At 41.1% G+C, this 23,835-nt stretch overlaps 1 protein-coding gene across 1 annotated transcript in view; it reads right to left on the bottom strand.

Moving 5' to 3' along the window:
- The window catches only part of neb (nebulin), a 291,693-nt gene that overhangs the window by 254,542 nt on the left and 13,316 nt on the right, over positions 1-23,835 (bottom strand). Inside the window, exons 12-63 of the mRNA XM_034694636.1 lie at positions 23,529-23,630; positions 23,325-23,432; positions 23,126-23,230; positions 22,935-23,033; positions 19,462-19,566; positions 19,245-19,352; positions 19,048-19,161; positions 18,760-18,957; positions 18,518-18,625; positions 18,320-18,418; positions 18,112-18,216; positions 17,799-17,906; positions 16,502-16,813; positions 16,197-16,403; positions 15,970-16,074; positions 15,765-15,872; positions 15,370-15,681; positions 15,055-15,261; positions 14,810-14,914; positions 14,585-14,692; positions 14,172-14,483; positions 13,862-14,068; positions 13,653-13,757; positions 13,447-13,554; positions 13,025-13,336; positions 12,712-12,918; positions 12,509-12,613; positions 12,306-12,413; positions 11,862-12,173; positions 11,558-11,764; positions 11,359-11,463; positions 11,102-11,209; positions 10,686-10,997; positions 10,393-10,596; positions 6,611-6,715; positions 6,388-6,495; positions 5,829-6,140; positions 5,528-5,731; positions 4,632-4,736; positions 4,395-4,502; positions 3,994-4,305; positions 3,683-3,886; positions 3,423-3,527; positions 3,206-3,313; positions 2,789-3,100; positions 2,486-2,689; positions 2,241-2,345; positions 2,018-2,125; positions 1,617-1,928; positions 1,313-1,516; positions 1,117-1,221; positions 59-166 (exon numbers count right to left, since the gene is read on the bottom strand). Coding sequence (XP_034550527.1) covers positions 59-166; positions 1,117-1,221; positions 1,313-1,516; positions 1,617-1,928; positions 2,018-2,125; positions 2,241-2,345; positions 2,486-2,689; positions 2,789-3,100; positions 3,206-3,313; positions 3,423-3,527; positions 3,683-3,886; positions 3,994-4,305; positions 4,395-4,502; positions 4,632-4,736; positions 5,528-5,731; positions 5,829-6,140; positions 6,388-6,495; positions 6,611-6,715; positions 10,393-10,596; positions 10,686-10,997; positions 11,102-11,209; positions 11,359-11,463; positions 11,558-11,764; positions 11,862-12,173; positions 12,306-12,413; positions 12,509-12,613; positions 12,712-12,918; positions 13,025-13,336; positions 13,447-13,554; positions 13,653-13,757; positions 13,862-14,068; positions 14,172-14,483; positions 14,585-14,692; positions 14,810-14,914; positions 15,055-15,261; positions 15,370-15,681; positions 15,765-15,872; positions 15,970-16,074; positions 16,197-16,403; positions 16,502-16,813; positions 17,799-17,906; positions 18,112-18,216; positions 18,320-18,418; positions 18,518-18,625; positions 18,760-18,957; positions 19,048-19,161; positions 19,245-19,352; positions 19,462-19,566; positions 22,935-23,033; positions 23,126-23,230; positions 23,325-23,432; positions 23,529-23,630 — 8,664 coding nt within the window. The remainder of the gene's footprint in view (positions 1-58; positions 167-1,116; positions 1,222-1,312; positions 1,517-1,616; positions 1,929-2,017; positions 2,126-2,240; positions 2,346-2,485; positions 2,690-2,788; positions 3,101-3,205; positions 3,314-3,422; positions 3,528-3,682; positions 3,887-3,993; positions 4,306-4,394; positions 4,503-4,631; positions 4,737-5,527; positions 5,732-5,828; positions 6,141-6,387; positions 6,496-6,610; positions 6,716-10,392; positions 10,597-10,685; positions 10,998-11,101; positions 11,210-11,358; positions 11,464-11,557; positions 11,765-11,861; positions 12,174-12,305; positions 12,414-12,508; positions 12,614-12,711; positions 12,919-13,024; positions 13,337-13,446; positions 13,555-13,652; positions 13,758-13,861; positions 14,069-14,171; positions 14,484-14,584; positions 14,693-14,809; positions 14,915-15,054; positions 15,262-15,369; positions 15,682-15,764; positions 15,873-15,969; positions 16,075-16,196; positions 16,404-16,501; positions 16,814-17,798; positions 17,907-18,111; positions 18,217-18,319; positions 18,419-18,517; positions 18,626-18,759; positions 18,958-19,047; positions 19,162-19,244; positions 19,353-19,461; positions 19,567-22,934; positions 23,034-23,125; positions 23,231-23,324; positions 23,433-23,528; positions 23,631-23,835) is intronic.

The raw sequence follows: 23,835 nt of genomic DNA, 5'->3' as shown, positions 1-23,835 counted from the left end.
TTCGACAGAATGCTGTGTGAAAAACATCAATGAGAAATCTGCTTTTCCTGTGACATACATCACTGATGATTTCTCTTCCATGTTTGGCAGCTTTGATAGAGACAGAGTCAGCCTTCATGTCGTATCCCTTCCTGAACATCTCTTCCACAGCTTCCCTGTACAGTTTCTGGAAAGGAAATGGAAACAGTCAAATTATTCAATTATAAACATGAAGCATGTGATCCTGATTATTACTGAAATGAAAACAGTGTCTGGAAAGTATCTGGTGAAGAAATAGGTTTGCATAAATTATTTAATAGGCAATAGACTGCAATTGTAATGACTTTGCCTTTTTCTTAAGCCTGTTTTCTTTGTATTAGAAGTTAAGTATGTGTGCTGACTCTTATTGACTCACTGTATTATTTTACATCAGAGCAGAATTGACAAATAACTCTGAGAAAATTTTAACATAGCATCAAACCCAGTTCTGAATCCTTGCATGGATGTTATTAATCAAAATCACTACCCTGTTTTACTTCATTGTTACAGTGTTACAAAGTATTATATTCACCAGCAACACTGTTTCTATTAGATCAGGATTTGTTCTAACAAATTTCAAGGACAGACTTTTTTCACCTCCCCAATATTGTAAAAATCAGACACATCCTGTCTCAGAGCGATACAGAAACCCTAGTCCATGCATTTGTTACCTCTAGGTTGGAAAATTTTAATTCCTATAAGTCTCTAAAGACTCTTAAGCTGGTCCAAAACACTGCAGCTCGAGTACTGACTAGAACTAGGATGACAGAGCACATCTCTCCTGTGTTCACTTTTCTACACCGCCTCCCCATAAAGTCTAGAACAGAATCAAAAATCTTCCCTCACATCTTAAAGAGCTCATAGTGCCCTATTACCCCTCTAGAACACTACGTTCCCAGCATACCTAAAGTCTCTAAATGTAGTATGGGAGGTAGAGCCTTCAGTTATCAGGCCCCTCTCCTTTGGAATCATCCACAAGTCAGGGTCCAGCAGGCAGACACCCTCTCTACTTGCTTGATTGATATTGTGTTTTCCCAGGTGCATCAATATTTTCCTAAACCCCAGTAGAACACTAATCCCAGAACAAACCAGTCTTACCTTGCTGATGTTGTAGGCATTAGCTTTAGAAAGCAGAATCTCAGGAAGGTCGGGGGTCACATGAGTCTTAATTTTGTCGGCCTCCCAGGCAGCGATGTAGTTTCTCTGTGGTGACAAACAAAGGTTAGCAATCACAAGTCGTCATCATCAGGAAGAGGTTGAGAAAAATGGAAAGAAGTGGTGTGAAAGAGTTTACCTTGTTGATGGTCTCTGCGTTTGTTTTAGCCAACACCATGGGCATGGCGCTCATGTCGGTTTTGAATTTGAATGTTTCTGGTTTCTGCCTGTAGCGACGTTCACTGAGGATGTTTGAAGCGTTCTTAGCTTTAACCACATCAACTGAACCTATGGGGACCCATCCCACACCGATGACCTCATCCATGTCAGCTTTGTACACAGCCTGAAGGGAAAAGGAACATGTGTCACATTGAAGCATAAAGGCAGAGAAAGCATGGCATGATATGTGTTGATAACTTGATTAGGTCATTTTGGGGGCTTACATCACTCTGGAGATCGTAAGCCTTCCTGGCCTGGCGCACATCACTGGAGTCTGGCAGACAAGTCCACTGGTGCAGGCGGGTGATGTAGTTGGCGTGGTTGACTTGGATCTGGCATTTCTTAGCCAACTCAAGACTCAGCATGTCCACAGGAAGGTGGAACTTGGTCTTGGACTTGTTGAAGTCCTTCTTGTACAGAACATCACTTGCAATCTTGCCTGAGTTCATAGCCAGCACGGTCAGAGGATCCTCCGCTACGCAGCGAGCACCGATGTGATGGCCGACCTGCTTGCGGTATCCGGTCTTGTACTTGTACTGTGAATACCAGAGAAATGTTCAAATTTTGTACAGCACCAGATGTTCTATAAAATAAATACAAGTGAAGTTCACTACAAGTTACTTACGTCACTGACGATGTCCCTGGACGCCTTGGCAGCCAGGACAGAAACTGCATCAGATGGAAGGAAGTAACCCTTCTTGATGGTGGCTTCATATCCTTGCCTGTACAGTTTCTGAAAGGTGACATATGTATGAACACTTCTGGCAAACTTCTCAGGGAGCCAGGCTGTCCACAGAAAGCTGGTACAATATACAGTTTGACTTCAGGAGAAGAAGAATGTCACGTACCTTGCTCATATTGATAGCATTCTGCTGAGAGAGAGTGATCTCTGGAGTGTCAGGTTGGATGTGCACTTTGGTCTTGTCCTTCTCCCATTGCTCAGTGTAGAGGCGCTGAAATACACCACAGATAATCAGTTTTTGATTCACAAGTTTTCCAACGAGAGATCTCAAGTGTTAAACATAATCCTTAAGCACTAAAGGCCCTATGACCCAAAAATAAATGTATATTCTCCATAAAATGACAAGTCTACCTTGTTCATGGTCACAGCATTGTTCTTTGCCAGCACAATATTCATTGCCTCTGTGGTGCTGGTGAAGGGAAGAGTGTGGGGATGCTGGCGGTACTTTATGTCGGTCAGGATTTCGCCAGCCTTCTTGACTTTCTCCACCTCAACCGAACCGATGGGTACCCAGCCCAAGCCCTGGAGCCACTTGAGGTCAGCTTTGTAGACGGCCTGTGAAAAACAAAAAACGATTCACTCCTTGCATATCTTGTGGCATAAACATTAAAAAAGAGACTGGCTGAAACAAATAAGCAGGGAAGCGGAACTCACATCACTCTGCAGGTCGTAGGCCTTTCTAGCCTGGACCACATCAGTGGAGTCTGGCAGGCAGGTCCAGTTGTGGAGACGGGTGATGTAGTTAGCGTGGTTGACCTGAATCTGGTTCTTCTTTGCCAGCTCAAAGGAAAGCATGTCAACTGGCAGGTTGAACTTGGTCTTGGACTTGTTGAAGTCCTTCTTGTACAGAGCATCACTGGCAATCTTGGCTGAGTTCAGAGCCAGCACAAGAAGAGGGTCGTCCTGGACGCAGCGAGCACCGATGTGGTGGCCGACCTGCTTGCGGTATCCGGTCTTGTACTTGTACTAGGAGAGAAAGTGGCATGTAGGTAAGATGAAATAACTTCAATGAACTATATGACAATGAGCTTTTACTTTTCATGTCTCAGTGGAGTAAACTGAAACACTTACATCGCTAGCAATGTCCCTAGTAGCCCTTGCAGCAAGAATGGAAATGGCGTCACCACGAAGGTCGTATCCCTTCTTCTTGGCATCTTCATGTGCCTGCTTGTAGTGTTTCTGTGGATACACAATCATAACAGAAATGTTGAGTACATAAATCAAGTAAACATATTTCCATTTTGTGGAGTTTCAGTACAATCAGACCTTTCTTTTAATCATCACTTACCAGGCTGTAGTTGAGGTTATTTGCCTTGGCCAGAACAACATCCATAGCATCCGGCATGATGTGGATCTGAGACTTCACTTTATCCCAAGCTTCCACATAAGCTTTCTGCAGTCACAAAACACCAAAACATAATGTTTACAAGCACTGTTAACTCTGAAAAGCGTATACTTTCATATGAAAATAGCTTCCTCATCATGTGCATATGAGGTTAGGGATCTTGTCTGATTATAAACAGGATCTTTATTCAAACTTTTTCATACCTTGTTCATGACCTGAGCGTTGGCCTTAGCCAGCACCAGGGGCATGTCCTCAGTGGTGGCCTTGAATTTAAATTGGCTTGGGTGTTGACGATACTTTATTTCACTCAGGACCTCACCCGCTTTCTTCGCCTTCTCAACATCTATTGAGCCTATAGGCACCCATCCAATACCCTGCATCATCCTCAGATCCTCCTTGTACACAGCCTGAGGACACAGGGGGTTACAACAGTTAGAGATGTACCAAGAATACATGTATCCACCTTAAAAACATGGAAACCCTTTACAAATATGCTCTCAGGCTAAAGTCTCACATCACTCTGCAGGTCATAAGCATGTCTGGCCTGGCGCACATCACTGGAGTCTGGCAGACAAGTCCACTGGTGCAGGCGAGTGGTGTAGTTAGCGTGGTTGACTTGGATCTGGCATTTCTTAGCCAACTCAAGACTCAGCATGTCCACTGGAAGGTGGAACCTGGTCTTGGACTTGTTGAAGTCCTTCTTGTACAGAGCATCACTGGCAATCTTGGCTGAGTTCAGAGCCAGCACCATCAGAGGGTCGTCCGCGACGCAGCGAGCGCCGATGTGGTGGCCGACCTGCTTGCGGTATCCGGTCTTGTACTTGTACTGGAGGAAAAAAGGAAAAAGTTGCATGCTGCTTTTATGACAATAAATGTTTCTAATTTGATCATCATTGGTAAAATCTAACAGCTTACATCACTAGCAATGTCCCTGGTAGCTCTTGCAGCAAGAATGGAAATGGCGTCACCACGAAGGTCGTATCCCTTCTTCTTGGCATCTTCATTTGCCTGCTTGTACCTTTTCTGTAAACAAATACAACACAGAGAACATTTATGCATTTTCCTTTGTAAGCAGGACTGAGTGGCAGTCAGATGTATTAGTATTGATAACAGATAAATACAAAATAATAATACTCTCTAGTCTTTACTCACCAGACTGTAGTTGACATTGTTTGCTTTGGCCAGAAGAACATCCATGGCATCTGGCATGATGTGGATATTTGACTTCTCATTGTCCCAGGCTTGTACATATGCTTTCTGGAGTGACAGAAAAATATTATTTAACATCCAACTCATACATTTAAGTCAGAAGATGTGAATATGTTAACCAGGAGACATTGCTTATTACATCAGTGTATGTAGTTAAAGTTTCATGTTTTCACGAAAAAGCTCTTTGAGGCAGGGGGCCAAATGTGAGAGAAAAGTACGGACAAATTCAAGGACCCATGACTGACAGGGTATGAAAACATATTGGAAAATAGCCTGAAGTAAAGTGGTGGGGTCTACAACCACACACATGTTTTCTGGAACTGCTCTAAGATAAAACCCTTCAGGGATGTTGTAAATAGGACTATAAATGACAGAACAGGTTATGAGATTCTAAACTGGGGAAACATTGAGGATATTGTTCAAGGGAAAGAAAGGTATCTGATTAAAATTCTACTTATAGCCAGTAAAAAAAACTATCATCAGAAACTGGTACAAAACAGAACCCCCAAAGAAAGAGCACAGGTTTGAAATCATTCAGGATATCTATATAATGGAAAAGCTGACAGGACATACCCACGACAAGAACTGGAGAAAATGGACCACAGAAAGTGAGAACAACAAGTAATTGAACTGTCTTGAAGTGACTAAGAGGGAGGACTCACATCCTAGAAATGCCCCTGAAAATGTTTATGAGTGTTCATGTACTGTTTTATAACTGTTTTCTAAAATGAAAATAAATACAATTAAAGTTGTTTTTTTTAAAGGGGTGGAGCCTAATGATATCTATTCATGGGGCCGAAGTACCAACACCCGTGCTTTGAGGATTGAAGATCACATACCTTGTTCATGACTTGATTGTTGGCCTTAGCCAGCACCAAGGGCATGTCCTCGGTGGTTCCCTTGAATTTAAATTGGCTTGGGTGTTGACGATACTTTATTTCACTCAAGACCTCACCAGCTTTCTTCGCCTTCTCAACATCTATTGAGCCTATAGGCACCCATCCAACACCTTGCATCATCTTCAGATCCTCCTTGTACACATTCTGGACAGAAGAAAGGGGATATACATATGGTGAAAAAGGTTTAAAAAAAACAACAAGATCACTCCCTTTTTAATGTTCTTCAAAAGATTGAACTCACATCACTCTGAATGTCATAAGCACGTCTGGCCTGGACCACATCAGTGGAGTCTGGCAGGCAGGTCCAGTTGTGGAGACGGGTGATGTAGTTAGCGTGGTTGACTTGAATCTGGTTCTTCTTTGCCAGCTCAAAGGAAAGCATGTCAACGGGGAGGTGGAACTTAGTCTTGGACTGGTTGAAGTCCTTCTTGTACAGAGCATCACTGGCGATCTTGGCTGAGTTCAGAGCCAGCATCATCAGAGGGTCGTCCTGGACGCAGCGAGCACCGATGTGATGACCGACCTGCTTGCGGTATCCGGTCTTGTACTTGTACTGCAAACAAGAAACAGCATTGGATTATAACAGGATTATTACTGAATCATAACAACAACTTTTGTATCAGTCCTTACTGCATTTTTATTTAATTCAGTTTAGATTCAGGATGTAATCATGTGGTGTTTAACTTTACACTGAATTACATTAAAACTGCTTATTCAATGAATGCTAACATTTCCTGTTATAATGTTACATTAAATATAAACTGTGCTACAGGTCATGAGCAGTATTAAAAAATATTTACGTCGCTAGCAATGTCCCTGGTAGCCCTTGCAGCAAGAATGGAAATGGCGTCACCACGAAGGTCGTATCCCTTCTTCTTGGCGTCTTCATTCGCCTGCTTGTACGATTTCTGGATAAGAGAAAACAACACAGAACACCTTAGATACATGTTTGAACATAGCTGAATTACAAAAGCTTGTTGTTGGTAAAGCAGTGACACCAACTCAAGTGTCAGAAGGACTCACCAAACTGTAGATGACTTTGTTTGCTTTGGCCAGTTGGATGTCGATGGCATCAGGCATGACGTGAATGGAGGTCTTGTCTTTCTCCCAGGCGTCGGTGTAAGCTTTCTGTGAAGTTGAATGATAATGTTTAGTTTAAATACAAGAAAGTACAGCTTTTACTTCATGCTGTCTTTGGCAGTTTATTCAAAGTTTATACAACACTGATCTTAAACTATAATCCTGCTGATAATGTTGGACAACTACTCACTTAGAGTCATTTTGCAGAATTTAGTCAAGTAATGTTTTTGTGAAGTGGGCTTCAATATTTTGCATCAAGAGAACAATCCCATGGTTTATCAGGGCTCGACATTATAAGCGGCCCACTGGCCCAGACACATGATCTACAGACCATGGGCCAGGTGATTGCACTTTTCACTGGGCTGCTCAGTCCAGTCAAAGTACCGTCTTAACCCTAGAACACTAACGTTGGGTGATTTTCACCCATGCGATTGTGTTTATGTGATTTTCATTATGTTGCTGCTGTCTGAGTTGTATGGGTCCCTGGGTATCTTCATGCCGCTCTCCGATGTCACCCAAGGTAGGCCTGTTTCCCTTCTACCATCCCTTTTTTTTTCCAGCAGGCACATGTTCAGGGTGAGTTTGAGAGTCAATTCTTTGATTATCTCTCCTACAGTTTTTAGTGTGCCTTCACTGGATACGGCTCATGTGTCCCAGGAATGGGTGGCCCAAAGAACAAGTTCCCAGCTCCATTATTTAAAAAATAAAATAATTAATCATTAATTATCATCAATGATTCCCTAATTTTTCACTCATTTTGCACCATTTTTATAGGGTCCCACCATGATACTTTTTTTGCGTTTTATGAGATGTTTTATACTGGGAAATACAAAAGGAGTATTTCAATTTGCAATTTATTGTTGTACTATGATATATTTTGATGGGAAGTACTTTTTATTGGGTTTATTACATCAGAAGAAGGCCCGCTCTGTGGTTGGCCTAGAACTGGACAGTCTTGAGTCAGTGGCTGAGAGGAGGTTGATGGACAAACTGCGAGCCATCCTGGACAACCCCTCTCACCCTCTCCATGATGAGCTGTGGCTGATGGGGAGCTCGTTCAGTCAGCGCATCATTCCACCACGGTGCAAGACTGAACGCTTCAGGCGCTCCTTTGTGCCCACTGCCATCAGACTGTTGAACAGTAATGGAGGCCACAGACTGCACCATGCTGACCACTGACACCGCCCCCCCCCATGAACAGATCCATAACATCCCTGCTCTGTCTGTCACACTCCATCATCCCATCCTGAACTCTCTCTTGACTGCTGCTGGCATTATAATGTATAATATACTGTATTATATAATTATCTTGCTATATTATATTTTGTTATATTACATTACTATTCTAAGTACAACCCATGGTCATATTACATACAAATATTCTTTCTATTTATTGCTTAATTTGTCATTACCAACCATAATCACACCATGTCAACTACTGTCACTACTGAAACATTTTTTAATACTGCCTGTAATTACTTCTATTTAATTTAAATTCCATTTGTAACATTGCATATATCTAAATTGTACTCTAGCTCTATTTATCTATTTTATTTTTATTTTATTTTTTATTTTATTTTATGTTATTTTGTTTTATTTTTGTTTTATTTTTATTTTGTACTTATTTTGTACTTATTGAAACTTCTTTCTTGATTGTACTTAAGTCTGGGTTGCTGTAACAACTGAATTTCCCCCCCGGGGGATCAATAAAGTAATATCTTATCTTATCTTATCTTATCTTATCTTAGGTAAAATCTGCTCGATGTTAGTGATGGTGTGACTAACTGATACCTTAGTGTTCTAGGGTAAAGAGATCCTGTGGCCTATGAGATCATGTCACATACTTTCACATCATTTTTCCTGTGATGCTGGGCTTTTATCAGTGATTCTTGTCATTGCATTAATTATTGCTATAGCATCAACATTTTATAAGCACCTGTGCACGTGACATAGTTGAAAGGCACAGTTGCCGACAGCTTCACTGCTGTCACTCTTGCAAGCATTCTCATAACACTTGAGGTGTACACTTAAACTCTAACTGTAGTACAGGTTTTCTCTCAAGATAGTATGTATTTAGAAATCACTGGTTTCTGGCCAAAAGCTGGGCGAAAGTCAACACGTGATGAAAATAAAATCACAGATTTTCAGAATGTAAAGTAATACTCCTGGTCCAGTGGTGATAATGGTATGGCCAGTGGTCTTAAAAAGCCACTGGTCCTCCAAATTTAGCTTAAAGGTGACATATCACGCTTTTTTTTCATCAACATATATTGGTCTAAGAGGTCCCCAAAACATGTCTTTAAAGTTTATGCTCAAAAAAACACTTTGAAATCAGATTTTGGTCTGCCTGAAAAACCCTTTTCTTCAGTCCTCCTCAGAACACTCTGTTTTCTCTCTGACCACGCCCCCTCAGGAAGTGGATGTGCCTCGGTTGTCCAGCACGTTGATCTAATGTTTACATGTTGGCTGAATATACACGGCTGCTCAGAGATCACGTTACTTCAACCCTCTGAATCTGATCCAGAATCTGATCCTGACGGAGAGTCGCCTGTAGCAGGACCTTTCTGAACCATTGGTCACAGATTTAGTGTTTCTTGTTGTTTTATTTATCAGTATGTCGACGTGTGTCTTGGTACACAGCTACGAACATGTAGCTATGTGGCTTTGCTAACTAGCGCTAGCACTTATCCCTTATAAATAAAAATCATCCACTAGATCTTAAAATCTGCAGACGTGGGGAGTAAAACCGACCTCTACCAGAAAGGCAGCAGGACCTTTCTGAAGGATTGGTCACAGATTTAGTGTTTCTTGTTGTTTTATTTGTCAGTATGTAGACGTGTGTCTTGGTACACAGCTACAGCTACGACATGTAGCTATGTGGCTATGCTAACTAGCGCTAGCACTTTTCCATGATAAATAAAAATCATCCACTAGATCTTCAAATCTGCAGACGTGGGGAGTAAAACCGACCTTTGTGTTTATTAAGACAGCCTACAACTAGCATGCCTCCCTCCTAAGCTCCTTGTTAGCACACACGTGTGCAGGTAATGAAAAACGGAGGGGGGATTTAGTATTATTTTATACAGTCTATGGGCTGAACAAGCTCCGAGCTCTGACTCCGTGACAGACCGGATATTGTTGTTACGTAACAAAAACACGGAAGTCTGAAACGGCTCATTTCACACACATTTACAGAAAGGTGGAGAAATCAGAACAGGGGCAGAATGGATTTCTTTCATTCTCGGGGGGTTTGTAGACAGGGACACATATTTCAGGTAGAGAACCATTAAAAAGTCCATTTTGCATGATATGTCACCTTTAATGTCAACCCCTGATTTTATGAATCCATGAAAATGAACATGTAGTAAATTTCTATTCAGATGATGTGATTTCGTTTTTTACAGAGCACAATATATAAAGGCACTTTCTTTTTGCATAAAGGACCAATTAATGAATATTTTGGGTATAGCATATAGTCAGATTTATCAAAAGCTTCTCTTATGATGATCAAATGAGCTCAATTATATACCCTTTTAGTTCACTGTATGAGATTTTAAATATGACTCTAGAATATAACGACTTCTTTAAAAGCAGATACACTCATTAAATCTGATCTGATCAAAAACATAAAAAGAGTTTTTAATCCATCCTTCAGTTTGTTGTTCTATAATTGGATTTATATCTAACAGAATTAAATTATTTCCAGTAACAGTAAAAAGACGTACCTTGTTCATGATTTGATTGTTGGCCTTAGCCAGCACCAGGGGCATGTCCTCAGTGGTGAGCTTAAATTTGAAGTTGCTTGGGTGCTGGCGATATGTTTTCTCACATAAGGCCTCACCGGCTTTCTTCACCTTCTCAACATCTATTGAGCCTATAGGCACCCATCCAATACCCTGCAGCGACTTCAGCTCCTCCTTGTACACAGCCTGGACAGAAGAAACAAAAGTGATTGTGAAAGATGTTCCCCACACTTGACTACTTAGCCCATAAGTAATAAAAGAAACTGCACACTCACATCGCTCTGGATGTCATAAGCACGTCTGGCCTGGACCACATCAGTGGAGTCTGGCAGGCAGGTCCACTGGTGCAGATGAGTTCTGTAGTGGAAATCATTGACCTGGATCTGGTTCTTCTTTGCCAGCTCAAAGGAAAGCATGTCCACAGGCAGGTTGAACTTAGTCTTGGACTGGTTGAAGTCCTTCTTGTACAGAGCATCACTGGCAATCCTGGCTGAGTTCAGAGCCAGCATGAGCAGAGGGTCGTCCTGGACGCAGCGAGCACCGATGTGATGACCGACCTGCTTGCGGTATCCGGTTTTGTACTTGTACTATAAAAGCAGATGTGACAGTTTACATGTGTAATCTCTGTTTAGGGGGAAAAAGGAGAACAGAGAAGGTAGTTCAACATACAAATAAACACATGCATACTTACATCACTGGCAATAGTAGTTGAGGCTCTGGCAGCCAGGACTCCAATGGCATCACCGCGGTAGTTATGCCCCTTCTTCTTGGACAGCTCGTTGTCCAATTTGTACATTTTCTGAAGACAGGGACAGAAGATGTATTTGTATTTTTCAGACTTCATGAATATACTTATCCACACTGTTAGGGTTGTGGTTATGATTGTTTTTTGGTTTCATTACAAATCTCAACAAACTGAAACTGTGTAGAAATCTTAAAACATTTTACCACACTGTTGTTCTTCTTGTTTCCTCTGGCAAGAACAATATCCATTGCATCAGGCATGATGTGGATGGATGTTTTGTCTTTCTCCCAAGCTTTGGTGTATGAACTCTAAAAGATGAAGATGATGAAGTTGAATATTTGAGTTTAATATAAGAAAGGAGGGACATTCATGTTTTTTTTCTCATCAAGTCCTTCTCAGTACCTTATCCATAATCTGGTTGTTGGCTGAGGCCAGCACCAGATCCATAGAGTGCATGTCTTTGGTGAATTTGAAGTTGGTAACAGGTTGACGGTAACGGGATTCACTGAGGGCCAGGCCAGCTGTTTTTGCTTTCTCAACATCCACCGACCCAATAGGGACCCATCCGATTCCTTTGAAGAAGTTGTTGTACTCACTCTTATACTGGTTCTATTTGAAAAAACAAACAGAGACAGTTTTCATAACCATGAAACATGGCTGAATAACTTTACACTTCATGTATTATGGAATAGTTTGAGTTTCATACATCACTGGCGATGAACTGCATGTTGCGGGTCAGTTCAAAGTTCACTGCGTCAGGCAGCATAGTGTAGCGGGGGTTTTGCTGCCTGTATCCGGTCATGGTCTGAGCAGCAGAGGCCTGCTTGGCGTGGACCACACTCAACATGTCCACTGGTGAGTGATACTTCAGTTTGGCTTTGTTGTAGTCCTTCTTGTAGTTCTTGTCACTCTGCAGCTTAGCCACCTCCATGTAGTGAACCAGCAGAGGATCATCCTTGATGCTGCGGCAGCCAACGTGGTGGCCTCTGGCTTTCTCGTATGCCAGCTTGTACTTGTACTGTGAAGAGCACACACGTGTTTTTTTTATTCACATTTATTCACATTAAAAAAAGATGGTGTTATTTTGGGGGAAATTTAGAAAATATACTGTGATGAGTGATTTTTAATCAGGCGGTTAGTAACAACTTACATTACTAGCAATGTTGGTACCAGACTTGGCAGCAAGGATTGCGATAGCATCTCCTTTGACATGGTGTCCCTTATTGGCCATCTCCACAACACCAGCTCTGTACAGTTTCTGCAAAAGACATCAACCAGACAAAACATTAGAATACAATGAAGTGTTTATCTGTTATAAGCGGTTGATATATCTGCATTATTGATTTTACATACATTGCTCATGGTGAGAGCATTAGCCTTAGCCAGGACGATCTCAGGAGAGTCTGGCATGACATGGACTGTCAGCTTGTCCTTGTCCCAAGCTGCAGTGTATGCTTGCTGTAAATAAAGACACAAAATAAATAAATAAATGATGAGGTTATGAACAAAGCTTTTTAATAACACATTGATACCCTGCATTTCAGAGCATGCATCACCTTGTTCATGATCTTGTTGTTGGCGGTAGCCAGGGTCAGGTCCATGGAGTCCATCAGCTTTTTGAACTTATAGTTGGATGGATGAGTGCGGTACTTGTGATCACTCAGAATCTTGCCGCCAAGTTTAGCGGTCTCGACTCCAATTGAGCCGATAGGGACCCATCCGATTCCTCTGACGAAGCTGTTGTACTCACTCTTATACTGGTTCTATTTGAGTATGGAAAAACAGCTTTCATTATAATAAAGCATGGCTAAATAACATTACAATATACTTTGTAATTATTATTATTATGGAGCAGTTTGAGTTTCATACATCACTAGCGATGAACTGCATGTTACGGGTCAGTTCAAAGTTCACTGCATCAGGCAGCAAAGTGTAGCGGGGGATATGCTGCCTGTATCCAGCATAGGTTTGAACAGCAGAGGCCTGCTTGGCGTGGACCACGCTCATCATGTCTACTGGTGTGTGATACTTCAGCTTTGCTTTTTGGTAGTCCTTCTTGTAGTTCTTGTCACTCTGCAGCTTAGCCACCTCCATGTAGTGAACCAGCAGAGGATCATCCTTGATGCTGCGGAAACCAACATGGTGGCCTCTGGCTTTCTCGTATGCCAGCTTGTACTTGTACTGTGAGAGAGCACACACACATATGTATTTATATGTTCATCATTCATCATATGCAAAAGGCTGCAGTTAATAAACTTTGTGATTTTTCATGGAACGTATGTCAAACTTACATTACTGGCAATGTTGGTACCAGACTTTGCAGCAAGGATTGAGACAGCATCTGCTTTGAGGTTGTAGCCCTTGTTGGCCATCTCAACAACACCAGCTTTGTAGAGTTTCTGTAGAATGATGCATATTTTTATAAATAAAACAGCATACAATAATATTAAGAGAGCTTAAAACTTTTAAACTGTCTAATGTAAATCCAAAGCCTTACCTTGCTCATGGTGAGAGCATTAGCCTTAGCCAGGACGATCTCAGGAGAATCAGGCATGACATGGACTGTCAGCTTGTCCTTATCCCAAGCTGCAGTGTATGCTTGCTGTAAAAAGTAAGGTACAGGGAAAACATGTAAAAAGATGACACTTTTAAAACAGAATAGATTGCTCTTTGTGATCCTACACTGCACATTTGAGCATGCATCACCTTGTTCATGATCTTGTTGTTGGCGGTAGCCAGGGTCAAGTCCATGGAGTCCATCAGCTTTTTGAACTTAAAGTTGGATGGATGAGTGCGGTACTTCTTTTCACTCTGAATCTCACCGCCAAGTTTAGCGGTCTCGACTCCAATTGAGCCGATAGGGACCCATCCGATTCCTCTGACGAAGCTGTTGTACTCACTCTTATACTGGTTCTATTTGAGTATGGAAAAACAGTTCTCATTATAATAAAGCATGGCTAAATAACATTACAGTATACTTTGTAATTATTATTATTGGATAGTTTGAGTTTCATACATCACTAGCGATGAACTGCATGTTGCGGGTCAGTTCAAAGTTCACTGCATCAGGCAGCAGAGTGTATCTGGGGATATGCTGCCTGTATCCAGCATAGGTCTGAACAGCAGAGGCCTGCTTGGCGTGAACCACGCTCATCATGTCCACTGGTGTGTGATACTTCAGCTTGGCTTTTTGGTAGTCCTTCTTGTAGTTCTTGTCACTCTGCAGCTTAGCCACCTCCATGTAGTGAACCAGCAGAGGATCATCCTTGATGCTGCGGAAGCCAACATGATGGCCTCTGGCTTTCTCGTATGCCAGCTTGTATTGGACCTTCATGAAAGAAGAAAATGAATTTATAACACGTAGATGAGGTTTTGATGTCATTTAAAAGAACTGAATACTTAATGTGTGCAGGCTCGTGGTTTACATACATTGCTAGCAATATGTCTGCCGTGCTTTGCATGAAGTACGGAAATGGCATCAGGCTTCATGTCGTATCCCTTGGCAATAGTTTCCTGCCACTTTTGCTTGTAGTGACTCTGAAGATAAAGAGGAAAAAGTTAGAGAGAGATAGTTTGTGCACAAATTATTTTGATATATTTCTCAAGCTTGATATTTCACAGATGAGATTTTGAACTCAAACATTAAGCTCTCACCTTGCTCATAGTCTGAGCATTGAACTTAGCCTGAAGGAACTCAGGGCTGTCAGCTGGCAGGTTGTAGGTGTGCATGAACTTCTCACCAGAAGCTTTGTATGCAGACTAGGGGGAAGGAAAGAGATTAGTCAACATTTATTTTTGCATGGTTGTTGCATTAACTTGGGCTTACACGCATCAATAGTTTGACAATCTTCAAGTGATGCAAAGGAAAAGCATCTCCTACAAGGAGAGTCCGGTCTTACCTTGTCCATTGTTTTTGAGTTAGCCATAGCCAGAACCATGTTCATGCTATCAGTCTTGCTTGTGAACTTAAATGTACTGGGGTGCTGGCGGTAGCCATGTTCATCCAGTGCAAACTTTGCAGCTTTGGCCTTTTCAACATCAATAGAACCGATGGGGACCCAGCCGGTGCCTCTGGAGAAGTTGTTGTAATCTGATTTGTACATATTCTGTGGGATTAAAGATGAAATTTGTTCTTGATGGGTTCACGGACATCACAGTGCATTACGCTTTGATGCTGCATTTAACATGGTTTTAGAATTTAAGGTGAAACATACATCACTCTGAATGTCCATCATGTTGCGACACTGCTGCAGGTGCAGGTTGTCAGGGAGAAGGAGGTAGTTGTGAGGGATCTTCCTGTAGCCAGCAAAGGTCTGAACAGCAGAGGCCTGCTTGGCGTGGACCACGCTCATCATGTCTACTGGTGTGTGATACTTCAGCTTGGCTTTTTGGTAGTCCTTCTTGTAGTTCTTGTCACTCTGCAACTTAGCCACTTCCATGTAGTGAACCAGCAGAGGATCATCCTTGATGCTGCGGAAGCCAACGTGGTGGCCTCTTGCTTTCTCATAAGCCAGCTTGTACTTGTACTATAAAGAAGAAAACAATTAGGAATACATTTCTGAATTCAGTACACTTGAATAGTATCATAATGGGTATATGCAGCACTTACATTACTGGCAATGTCTCTGCAAGCCTTTGCTGCAACAATAGGGATGGCATCTTCCTTCACATGATGTCCTTTGAGCAGATCTTGACGATGGGCATAGGTGTAGTAATTCTAAATAAAAACGATTATCAGTAGTTACAGTTTAACTCCTCAAACTTTCTTCAAGTGCATAAAGTTTGACAATACTACAGCAGGATATGCAACTCACCTTGCTGATGTTCACAGCATTGTACCTGGCTTGCATCAGTTCAGGGGTATCATTGGGGAGGTTGTAAGTGTGCATGAACTTCTCTCCACTGGCCTTATACTCTTTCTGTTCAGTGACAACAAAGACATGTCTTAATGTCTACTCTGATGAGGAATTCAAAGGCTTAAATGACAAGATTAATTCCAGAGCAAAAATAAAGAGACATTGTTTTATTTCCTTTAACTCACCATGTTCATGATCTTGGCGTTGGTCTTTGCCAGTTCCATGCTCATGGAGTCTGTGGTGCTTGTAAATTTCAGTGTGGCAGGGTGCTGGCGGTACTTTGTCTCATTCAGGGCTGCTGCTGCTGTCTTGGCCTTTTCCACCTCAATGGAACCAATGGGAACCCACCCAGTCCCCTTCACAGATGTCTCATACTCCTGTTTGTAGTTGACCTGGAGAGAGAAGAGAGAAGTATTCAGTGTTAACCTGTAAAAACATACTTCTATATCCATACTATGTTATAAAAGACTGTTAAAGGAACTGAACTCACATCACTGGCGTTGAAGTTCATTGTGCGAGCGAGGTGCAGACTCATGGCGTCAGGCAGCAGAGTGTATCTGGGGACATGCTGCTTGTAGCCAGCATAGGTCTGAACAGCAGAGGCGTGCTTGGCATGGACCACACTCATCATGTCTACTGGTGTGTGATACTTCAGCTTGGCTTTTTGGTAGTCCTTCTTGTAGTTCTTTTCACTCTGCATCTTAGCCACCTCCATGTAGTGAACCAGCAGAGGATCATCCTTGATGCTGCGGAAGCCAACATGGTGGCCTCTTTCCTTCATGTAAGCCTTCTTATACTGCACCTACAGGTTCAAAAGCACAAAGCATGTCTTAGTATTAAGCATCAAATTAATTCACAAGAAGTATTTGGTGTGAGGCAGATTAAAGGGAATGTTTGATATGTTTTGTGCAATGTGCAATCAGTGTTGAATGTTTATGTTGATTACTGAAGCTGTGGTGTTTTGCTAGCTAAAGAAAGCTGAACTGTTCCTCTTGGAGAGTGCATAAATGATGTGCTGCATGGTAGCAGCAGCAAAATGGGCCTTGCTCTGCTTTATTTTTCAAGCTGCATGATGTAGCTTTAATAGACTTGCCTTAGGAGACTACGCAGTCTCCGGGCCAGAACCAGCAGACTGAGGGACAGTTTTATCCACCAGGCAGTCAGGATGCTGAACTCTCTCCCTGTTTTGCCCCCTCTTCCCATAGTGCCCCTTCACAGACTTAACCTGGTCACTGACCCCTCCCCCAAATCAACGCTGAGGTCTGTCATCCTCAGGACTGAAACGCACACACTCACTTTGATTTTAAATTGCACTATAGCAAAGTTTTTGCACTGTTTTAAACTGTATTTTATTATTTTTATTAACTTACTTCTTATCTTTTTCTAGCTTTCCTATGTTTATCTGTTGTTGTCGTTGCTAGGGTCTGAGAGAGAAAGCCAATTTCAAATCCTCAGTATGTCTAGTGCATACTGCAGTTTATTTGACAATGAAGAAGACTTTGAGATTTCAACTTTAATGCTGATCAATTAGATCATCTGCACTCATATTCTGGAGCTTATTCTGCTGTTGTGGCAAGTTCATGGCTAGTTTGCGATACAGACCGAGGTGTAAACTAAGATTTTATTTCTTTAAGCTTTGTAGAACAACTGATTTTGCATCCCAGGCACAAAGACAATAAATATATGACTTGGATAGAAAAAGATAAGGTTGAAAATTTGAGAAATATCCCTTTAATATGAATTATAAAAGACTCTTTAAGGAGGACCCAGTCTTTCAGGAAACTTACATCACTAGCAGCATGTCTGGCAGCTTTGGCGGCTTTAACAGAGATTGCATCAGGCTTCAAGTCGTAACCTTTAGCAATCAACTCCTCCCAGGCGGACTTGTAGTATTTCTGAAATGACAGATCAAAGATGTAAACAACAAAAAAAAAATATCACAACTAAAATGTATGTTGATGACACAGCTACATAATTAACATCATATTAAGTGGCTAATTAAATTAAACATATTCTGAATCATTGCTTAGAAAGAATGCTATGGAGGAAACTTGGATATATGATATGTAAAAGTGATCTCTGAGTGTTTCTTGGCCTTACTTTGCTGACGTTGTAGGCATTGCACCTGGCCTGAAGGAGCTCAGGCACATCAGCAGGCAGAGAGTACTTCTGGTGGATCTCCTCCAGACCTCTCTTGTAGAACCGCTACAAAGGCGGACAAAGAAACAGGAGGTGAAGTCACATGTGGTGTTTGGAAAATGGAAGATTTTCTTTTTCAGACTTTGACTGAGGGAAACAGGAGACTCACATCGCTCCTCTGAAGCTGGTTCACTTTGGCCTGAAGTTGGATTGGGTGGTTGTCGATAGCTGTGAAGGGGATGGTGTCAGGATGTTGTCTGTATTTTCTCTGTAGGAAAAAATAAATATTAACACCTGATGTGACACAAGCATCAAAAACAATACATCCTTCAATAGAGCGTTTTTAAAGAAGGTGTCAGACACAAACCTCGCTGAGGATCTCAGCAGCTTTCTTGTTCTTTTCCACTTCCATGGAGCCAAAGGGGATCCATGGGCTACCCTTGGTGAAGCTGTTGTAGTCAGCTTTGTACTCATTCTGAGGAAGAAAACAAAAGAAATATGGTGTCAATAAAAACATAATCAAACCTAGAACAATCATAATAGGATAAATCACATACAGTAAGACCATGCTGTCAGAAATACAGCGTTGTAAAGTCTGTCTGTACTCACATCACTCTGGATGATGTTGTTTTTCTTGGCCAAGTCCAACAGCACGCTGTCGGGAGGGAGGAAGAAGTTGGGGCTGATTTTCCTGTACCCGGCCATGCTGGCAATGGCCTGAGACTTCTTTGCCAAGGAGACTGACATCATATCCAGGGGAGCATGGTACTTGGTCTTAATCTTTTCATAATCCTTCTTGTATTCACGCTGTGGAGACATCATTAAAAGACAGTTCAAGTGTGCCCTCTCTATTTTGAGTTAGTGATCATAAAGTCCTAAAGTGAGCAAAGTGCTTACATCACTCTGGATTTTGGCCACGTGAACAGAGTGCAAGATCTTGGGATCGTCATTGATGCTGAGAGCTCCAACCATCTGGCCTTTGTTCTTCTCAAACTCCTTCTTATATTTAACCTGCAAAGGAAAGAGAAGTTGTTTATAGTAGGGAGCAAAAACACAGAGAAAGACTTGTAGGAATAATTCTTACGCATACTTACATCACTGGCGATGTTTGTGTGAGCACGGGCGGCGAGGATCGAGATAGTGTCACCCTTGATCTCAAACTTCTTCGCTTTGCTTTTCTCCCAATCATACTTGTAACAGTTCTGCAGGGACAGACATCACAGCATTCAGGAAGATAAAATGTAGACCAAATTCAAGCTGATTCAGTAACTGTGAAGTGAGAAGAAGTAGGCGAATAAAACATGAACTTACATCACTGAGGTTGAAAGCGTTAACTCTGGACTGGATGAAGAAGGGGTAGTCGGGGGGCAGGCTGTTCTTGGTCTTAATTACTTCATAATCGGCTTTGTAGTTCAACTGCAAGAAAGAGCAAAGGGTTAAAATTATGTTGTTGTTTTTTTATATACTTTATTGTGTCAATATCATACATACATGAGATACGTTTCTCACAGGTTCAAACCTTTTTAACATAACATTTTGATTGAAAATGTGTGACCCTCCACCAGAAAGTAAATTATATAGAAATATAAGATAGAAAGAAAAAGGAAAATAAAATAAAAAAAAATAATAAATGAAAAAGTAGGGTATATAAAAATAATCAAAACTAGGATTTAAAAATACATAAATAAATTTATAAATACATCAAAAAAGAAAAAAATATATAAGGGGCATAGGCTTCTATATTTTCATATACACTACCGTTCAAAAGTTTGGGGTCACTTAGAAATTTCCTTATTTTTGAAAGAAAAGCACTGTTTTTTTCAATAAAGATAACATTAAATTAATCAGAAATACACTCTATACATTGTTAATGCGGTAAATGACTATTCTAGCTGCAAACGTCTGGTTTTTAATGGAATATCTACATAGGTGTATAGAGGCCCACATCCAGCAACCGTGTTAGAAAGCTAATGGATGATTAGAAACACCTTGAAAACCCTTGTGCAGTTACGGTAGCACAGCTGGAAACGGTTTTGCTGGTTAGAGAAGCTGTAAAACTGGCCTTTCTTTGAGCTAGTTGAGTATCTGGAGCATCACATTTGTGGTTTCCATTATACTCTCAAAATGGCCAGAAAGAGAGAACTTTCATATAAAACTCGACAGACTATTCTTGTTCTTAGAAATGAAGGATGTTCCATGCGAGAAATTTCCAAGAAACTGAACATTTCCTACAACGATGTGTACTCCTCCCTTCAGAGAACAGCACAAACAGGCTCTAACCAGAGTAGAAAGAGAAGTGGGAGGCCCCGATGCACAACTGAACAAGAAGACAAGTACAGTAGAGTCTCTAGTTTGAGAAATAGACGCCACACAGGTCCTGAACTGGCAGCTTCATTAAATGGTACCCGCAAAACGCCAGTGTCAATGTCTACAGTGAAGAGGCGACTCTGGGATGCTGGCCTTCTAGGCAGAGTGGCAAAGAAAACGCCATATCTGAGACTGGCCAATACAAGGAAAAGATTAATATGGGTAAAAGAACACAGACATTGGACAGAGGAAGGGTGGAAAAAAAGTGTTTTGGACAGACGAATTGAAGTTTCAGGTGTTTGGATCACACAGAAGAAGATTTGTGAGACGCAGAACAAGCGAAAAGATGCTGGAAGAGTGCCTGATGCCATCTGTTAAGCATGGTGGAGGTAATGTGATGGTGTGGGGCTGCTTTGGTGCAGGTAAAGTGGGAGATTTGTACAAGATATAAGGGATTTTGAATAATGAAGGCTATCACTCAATTTTGCAACGCCATGCCATACTCTGTTGACAGCGCTTGATTGGAGCCAATTTCCTCCTACAACAGGACAATGACCCAAAGCACACTTCCAGATTATGCAAGAACTATTTAGGGAAGAAGCAGGCAGCTGGTATTCTGTCTGTAATGGAGTGGACAGCGCAGTCACCAGATCTCAACCCCATTGAGGTGTTGTGGGAGCAGCTTGACCGTATGGTATGCAAGAAGTGCCCATCAAGCCAGTCCAACTTGTGGGAGGTGCTTCAGGAAGCGTGGGGTGAAATTTCTTTAGATTACCTCAACAAATAAACAGCTAGAATGCTAATGGTCTGCAATGATGTATTTGCTGCAAAGGGAGCATTCTTTGATGAAAGCAAAGTTTGAAGGACAAAATTATTATTTCAACTAAAAATCATTATTTCTAACATTCTCAATGTCTTGACAATATTTTCTATTCATTTTGCAACTCATTTGATAAATAAAAGCGTGAGTTTTCATGAAAAACACAAAATTGTCTGGGTGACCCCAAACTTTTGAACGGTAGTGTACTTATATAGGCACATAACTTTACATTTATTCATATCCTGTCCTTGCTTTGAAAGACACCTAGCTTTTCATTTTTATTTATTCTATAAATCACTTTTTCTATCAAGTAAAAGTTCTCTACTGTTCCTAACCACTTGTATACATTTGGAGATTCCTTTTTGTCCAGTTTCTTGAGATTTGCTTGAGTGCTGTTATTCTCAATATCCAGAAGAGCTCTAACTCACTTCTTACTCCTTTAGTACGTGCTCCCAGGAGTATATTTTGTATTTGTTCATCTGTTTGATTTCCCTTAGTACATCTGACCAATAAGTTTGAATTTTTCTGTATGTAAAAATATATGTGTGTGTGGTCTGCATTATTTTACCCACATTCTCTCCAGCAACTGCCACTATTTTGTGCATATCTTGATATGATATATGGTGTTCTAAAACACCTTACATTTGTTTTCCAAGCATATTCCTGCCAATGATCTTGTGAAGCGATAAATGTCCTCAAAACTCTGGTTTCACTCTTCTTCAGGTACAATGCTGTCCAGTTCCTTTTCCCATTTCTCTTTAATATAGTTTAAGTTTTCAAAGCTACTTTCCTGGAGAATTGTGTATACTTGTCTGACTACATGTTTGTAGTTGTGGCTTTGGTGTGTATTAACCATGTATACCAGAAGGGGATTGAGATCTCCCAAGGTTCTAATTTGAACTTTGTCTCTTAAATATTTCCTCACTTGCAGGTATCGATTAAGTCCTTCTTCATTATACATTTGTATTATACATATGTTTTGTTTTTTAACTCCTTGTTTTTGTCAATGCAACACAGAAGAGTCAAGTCATTTTACCACACAAGTCAAGTAATTGTAAGTCATATAGCACATTTCAAATAACAAAAGTGCTTTACAAGTCTAAAATCATAGAGTCAATAAAAAGCAAGTTCCAGAGAGGTGTCATCTGAGGTCCTGCCACCAGAGGGCAGCAGTGCATCAGCTGTAACCCCTCTGAAGTACATTGACTGTCCCTTTTCCTGCCTCCCCAGCCCCTCTCCAATCACAGGGTTTATTCTGGGCCAACTGAATGCTTGTTGCTATTTATACTACAGAGAGATGGCTCTCCAGTTTCCATGGAGCCCACAGAAAGACAGCTGGGCTACGTGGATGATTGGGCACATTTTAAACGTGATCCGCACATCCAGGAGAATTTGATCTGGAGAGTTAGATGGTGATCATAGCAATATCAGTCAATAAATGGACAATTTAAAGAAAGAGTTATGTTCACATCAGGGTTTTATGACCCACCGATTGATTAACGTGAACATAAAGTGAGAAAGAATTGAAAGAAAAGCAGAGCTGATAAGTAATATAACATCACAAACAACTGCAAATCCAGTGGGAGTGCATGTAATATAGAGCATACACTTTGATTCAATCATGTTGTGTATTTGTAGACCATGCAGTCATACATACATCACTGAGCTGCTTGGCGTTAATGGCGGCTTGAACCAAAACGGGCGAATCGACCACTTGTGTGAATTTCACAGTGTCAGGATGGTGCCGGTAAACTTTCTGCAAACCATAAGACAGAAACATGATATGATAAACATCCATCAATACAACATGAAGTGTATTAATGTACTATAATATCAGAGCATACTCACATCGCTACACTGCTGAAGCTTCTTTGTGGCTTCATATTCAGGCGTCATTGTTTGAGGGAAGAAGCATCTTGTTTTTATGTCTTCGTATTCAGCTTTGTACAATTGCTGCAAGATATAAATGAAAGAATGTGAGAAAAGACTTAACACAGTTTCATATTTTCTAATTTACAAACATGTTAAATAATCCAGAATGATTTACCTCGTTCTTCATTTCCTCCATTTTCTGGCAGTGAAGCATGTAGAGGTCCTCATAGCTGCCAATGTAGTGACCCTTCACCTCACTGTCATACTTATCTTTGTAATGCGTCTAAAAAACAAGCGGTATTTTTAAAAAAGGACAATGATACAGTTTGTTTATGTGAAAAAAGTTGAGCTGTTGTAACATGAGGAGGGTTATTCTTACATCAGAGAACTTTTTAAGCACTGAGTCCATCTGGAACTTGGGCGTGTCGCAGTAGTTGATGCTGAAACCCCGAGATTTCTCATAGCTAGCCTTGTATACTTTCTGCAAAGGAGGTAAAAAAAACAAACAATGAACAGGATGAAATTACATCAAGATCAAAATGAGGTCAAAAGCTGAAGGATGCATTGACTTAAAGGTGCAGTTGTTACTTTTTTTCAGCTGTGTTTGGAAAAAAAGATCATAATACCCATCGGTACTCATCTGTAAGTGAAGTAATTTGAGACTATCGCGAAATCTCTGCGTTTTC

The sequence above is a fragment of the Notolabrus celidotus genome, chromosome 10, assembly GCF_009762535.1.
Source record: "Notolabrus celidotus isolate fNotCel1 chromosome 10, fNotCel1.pri, whole genome shotgun sequence".
In the NCBI taxonomy this organism is placed as follows: domain Eukaryota; kingdom Metazoa; phylum Chordata; class Actinopteri; order Labriformes; family Labridae; genus Notolabrus; species Notolabrus celidotus.
The sequence above is the reverse complement of the archived record's forward strand: the minus strand, read 5'-3'. Positions and strand labels throughout refer to the sequence as shown.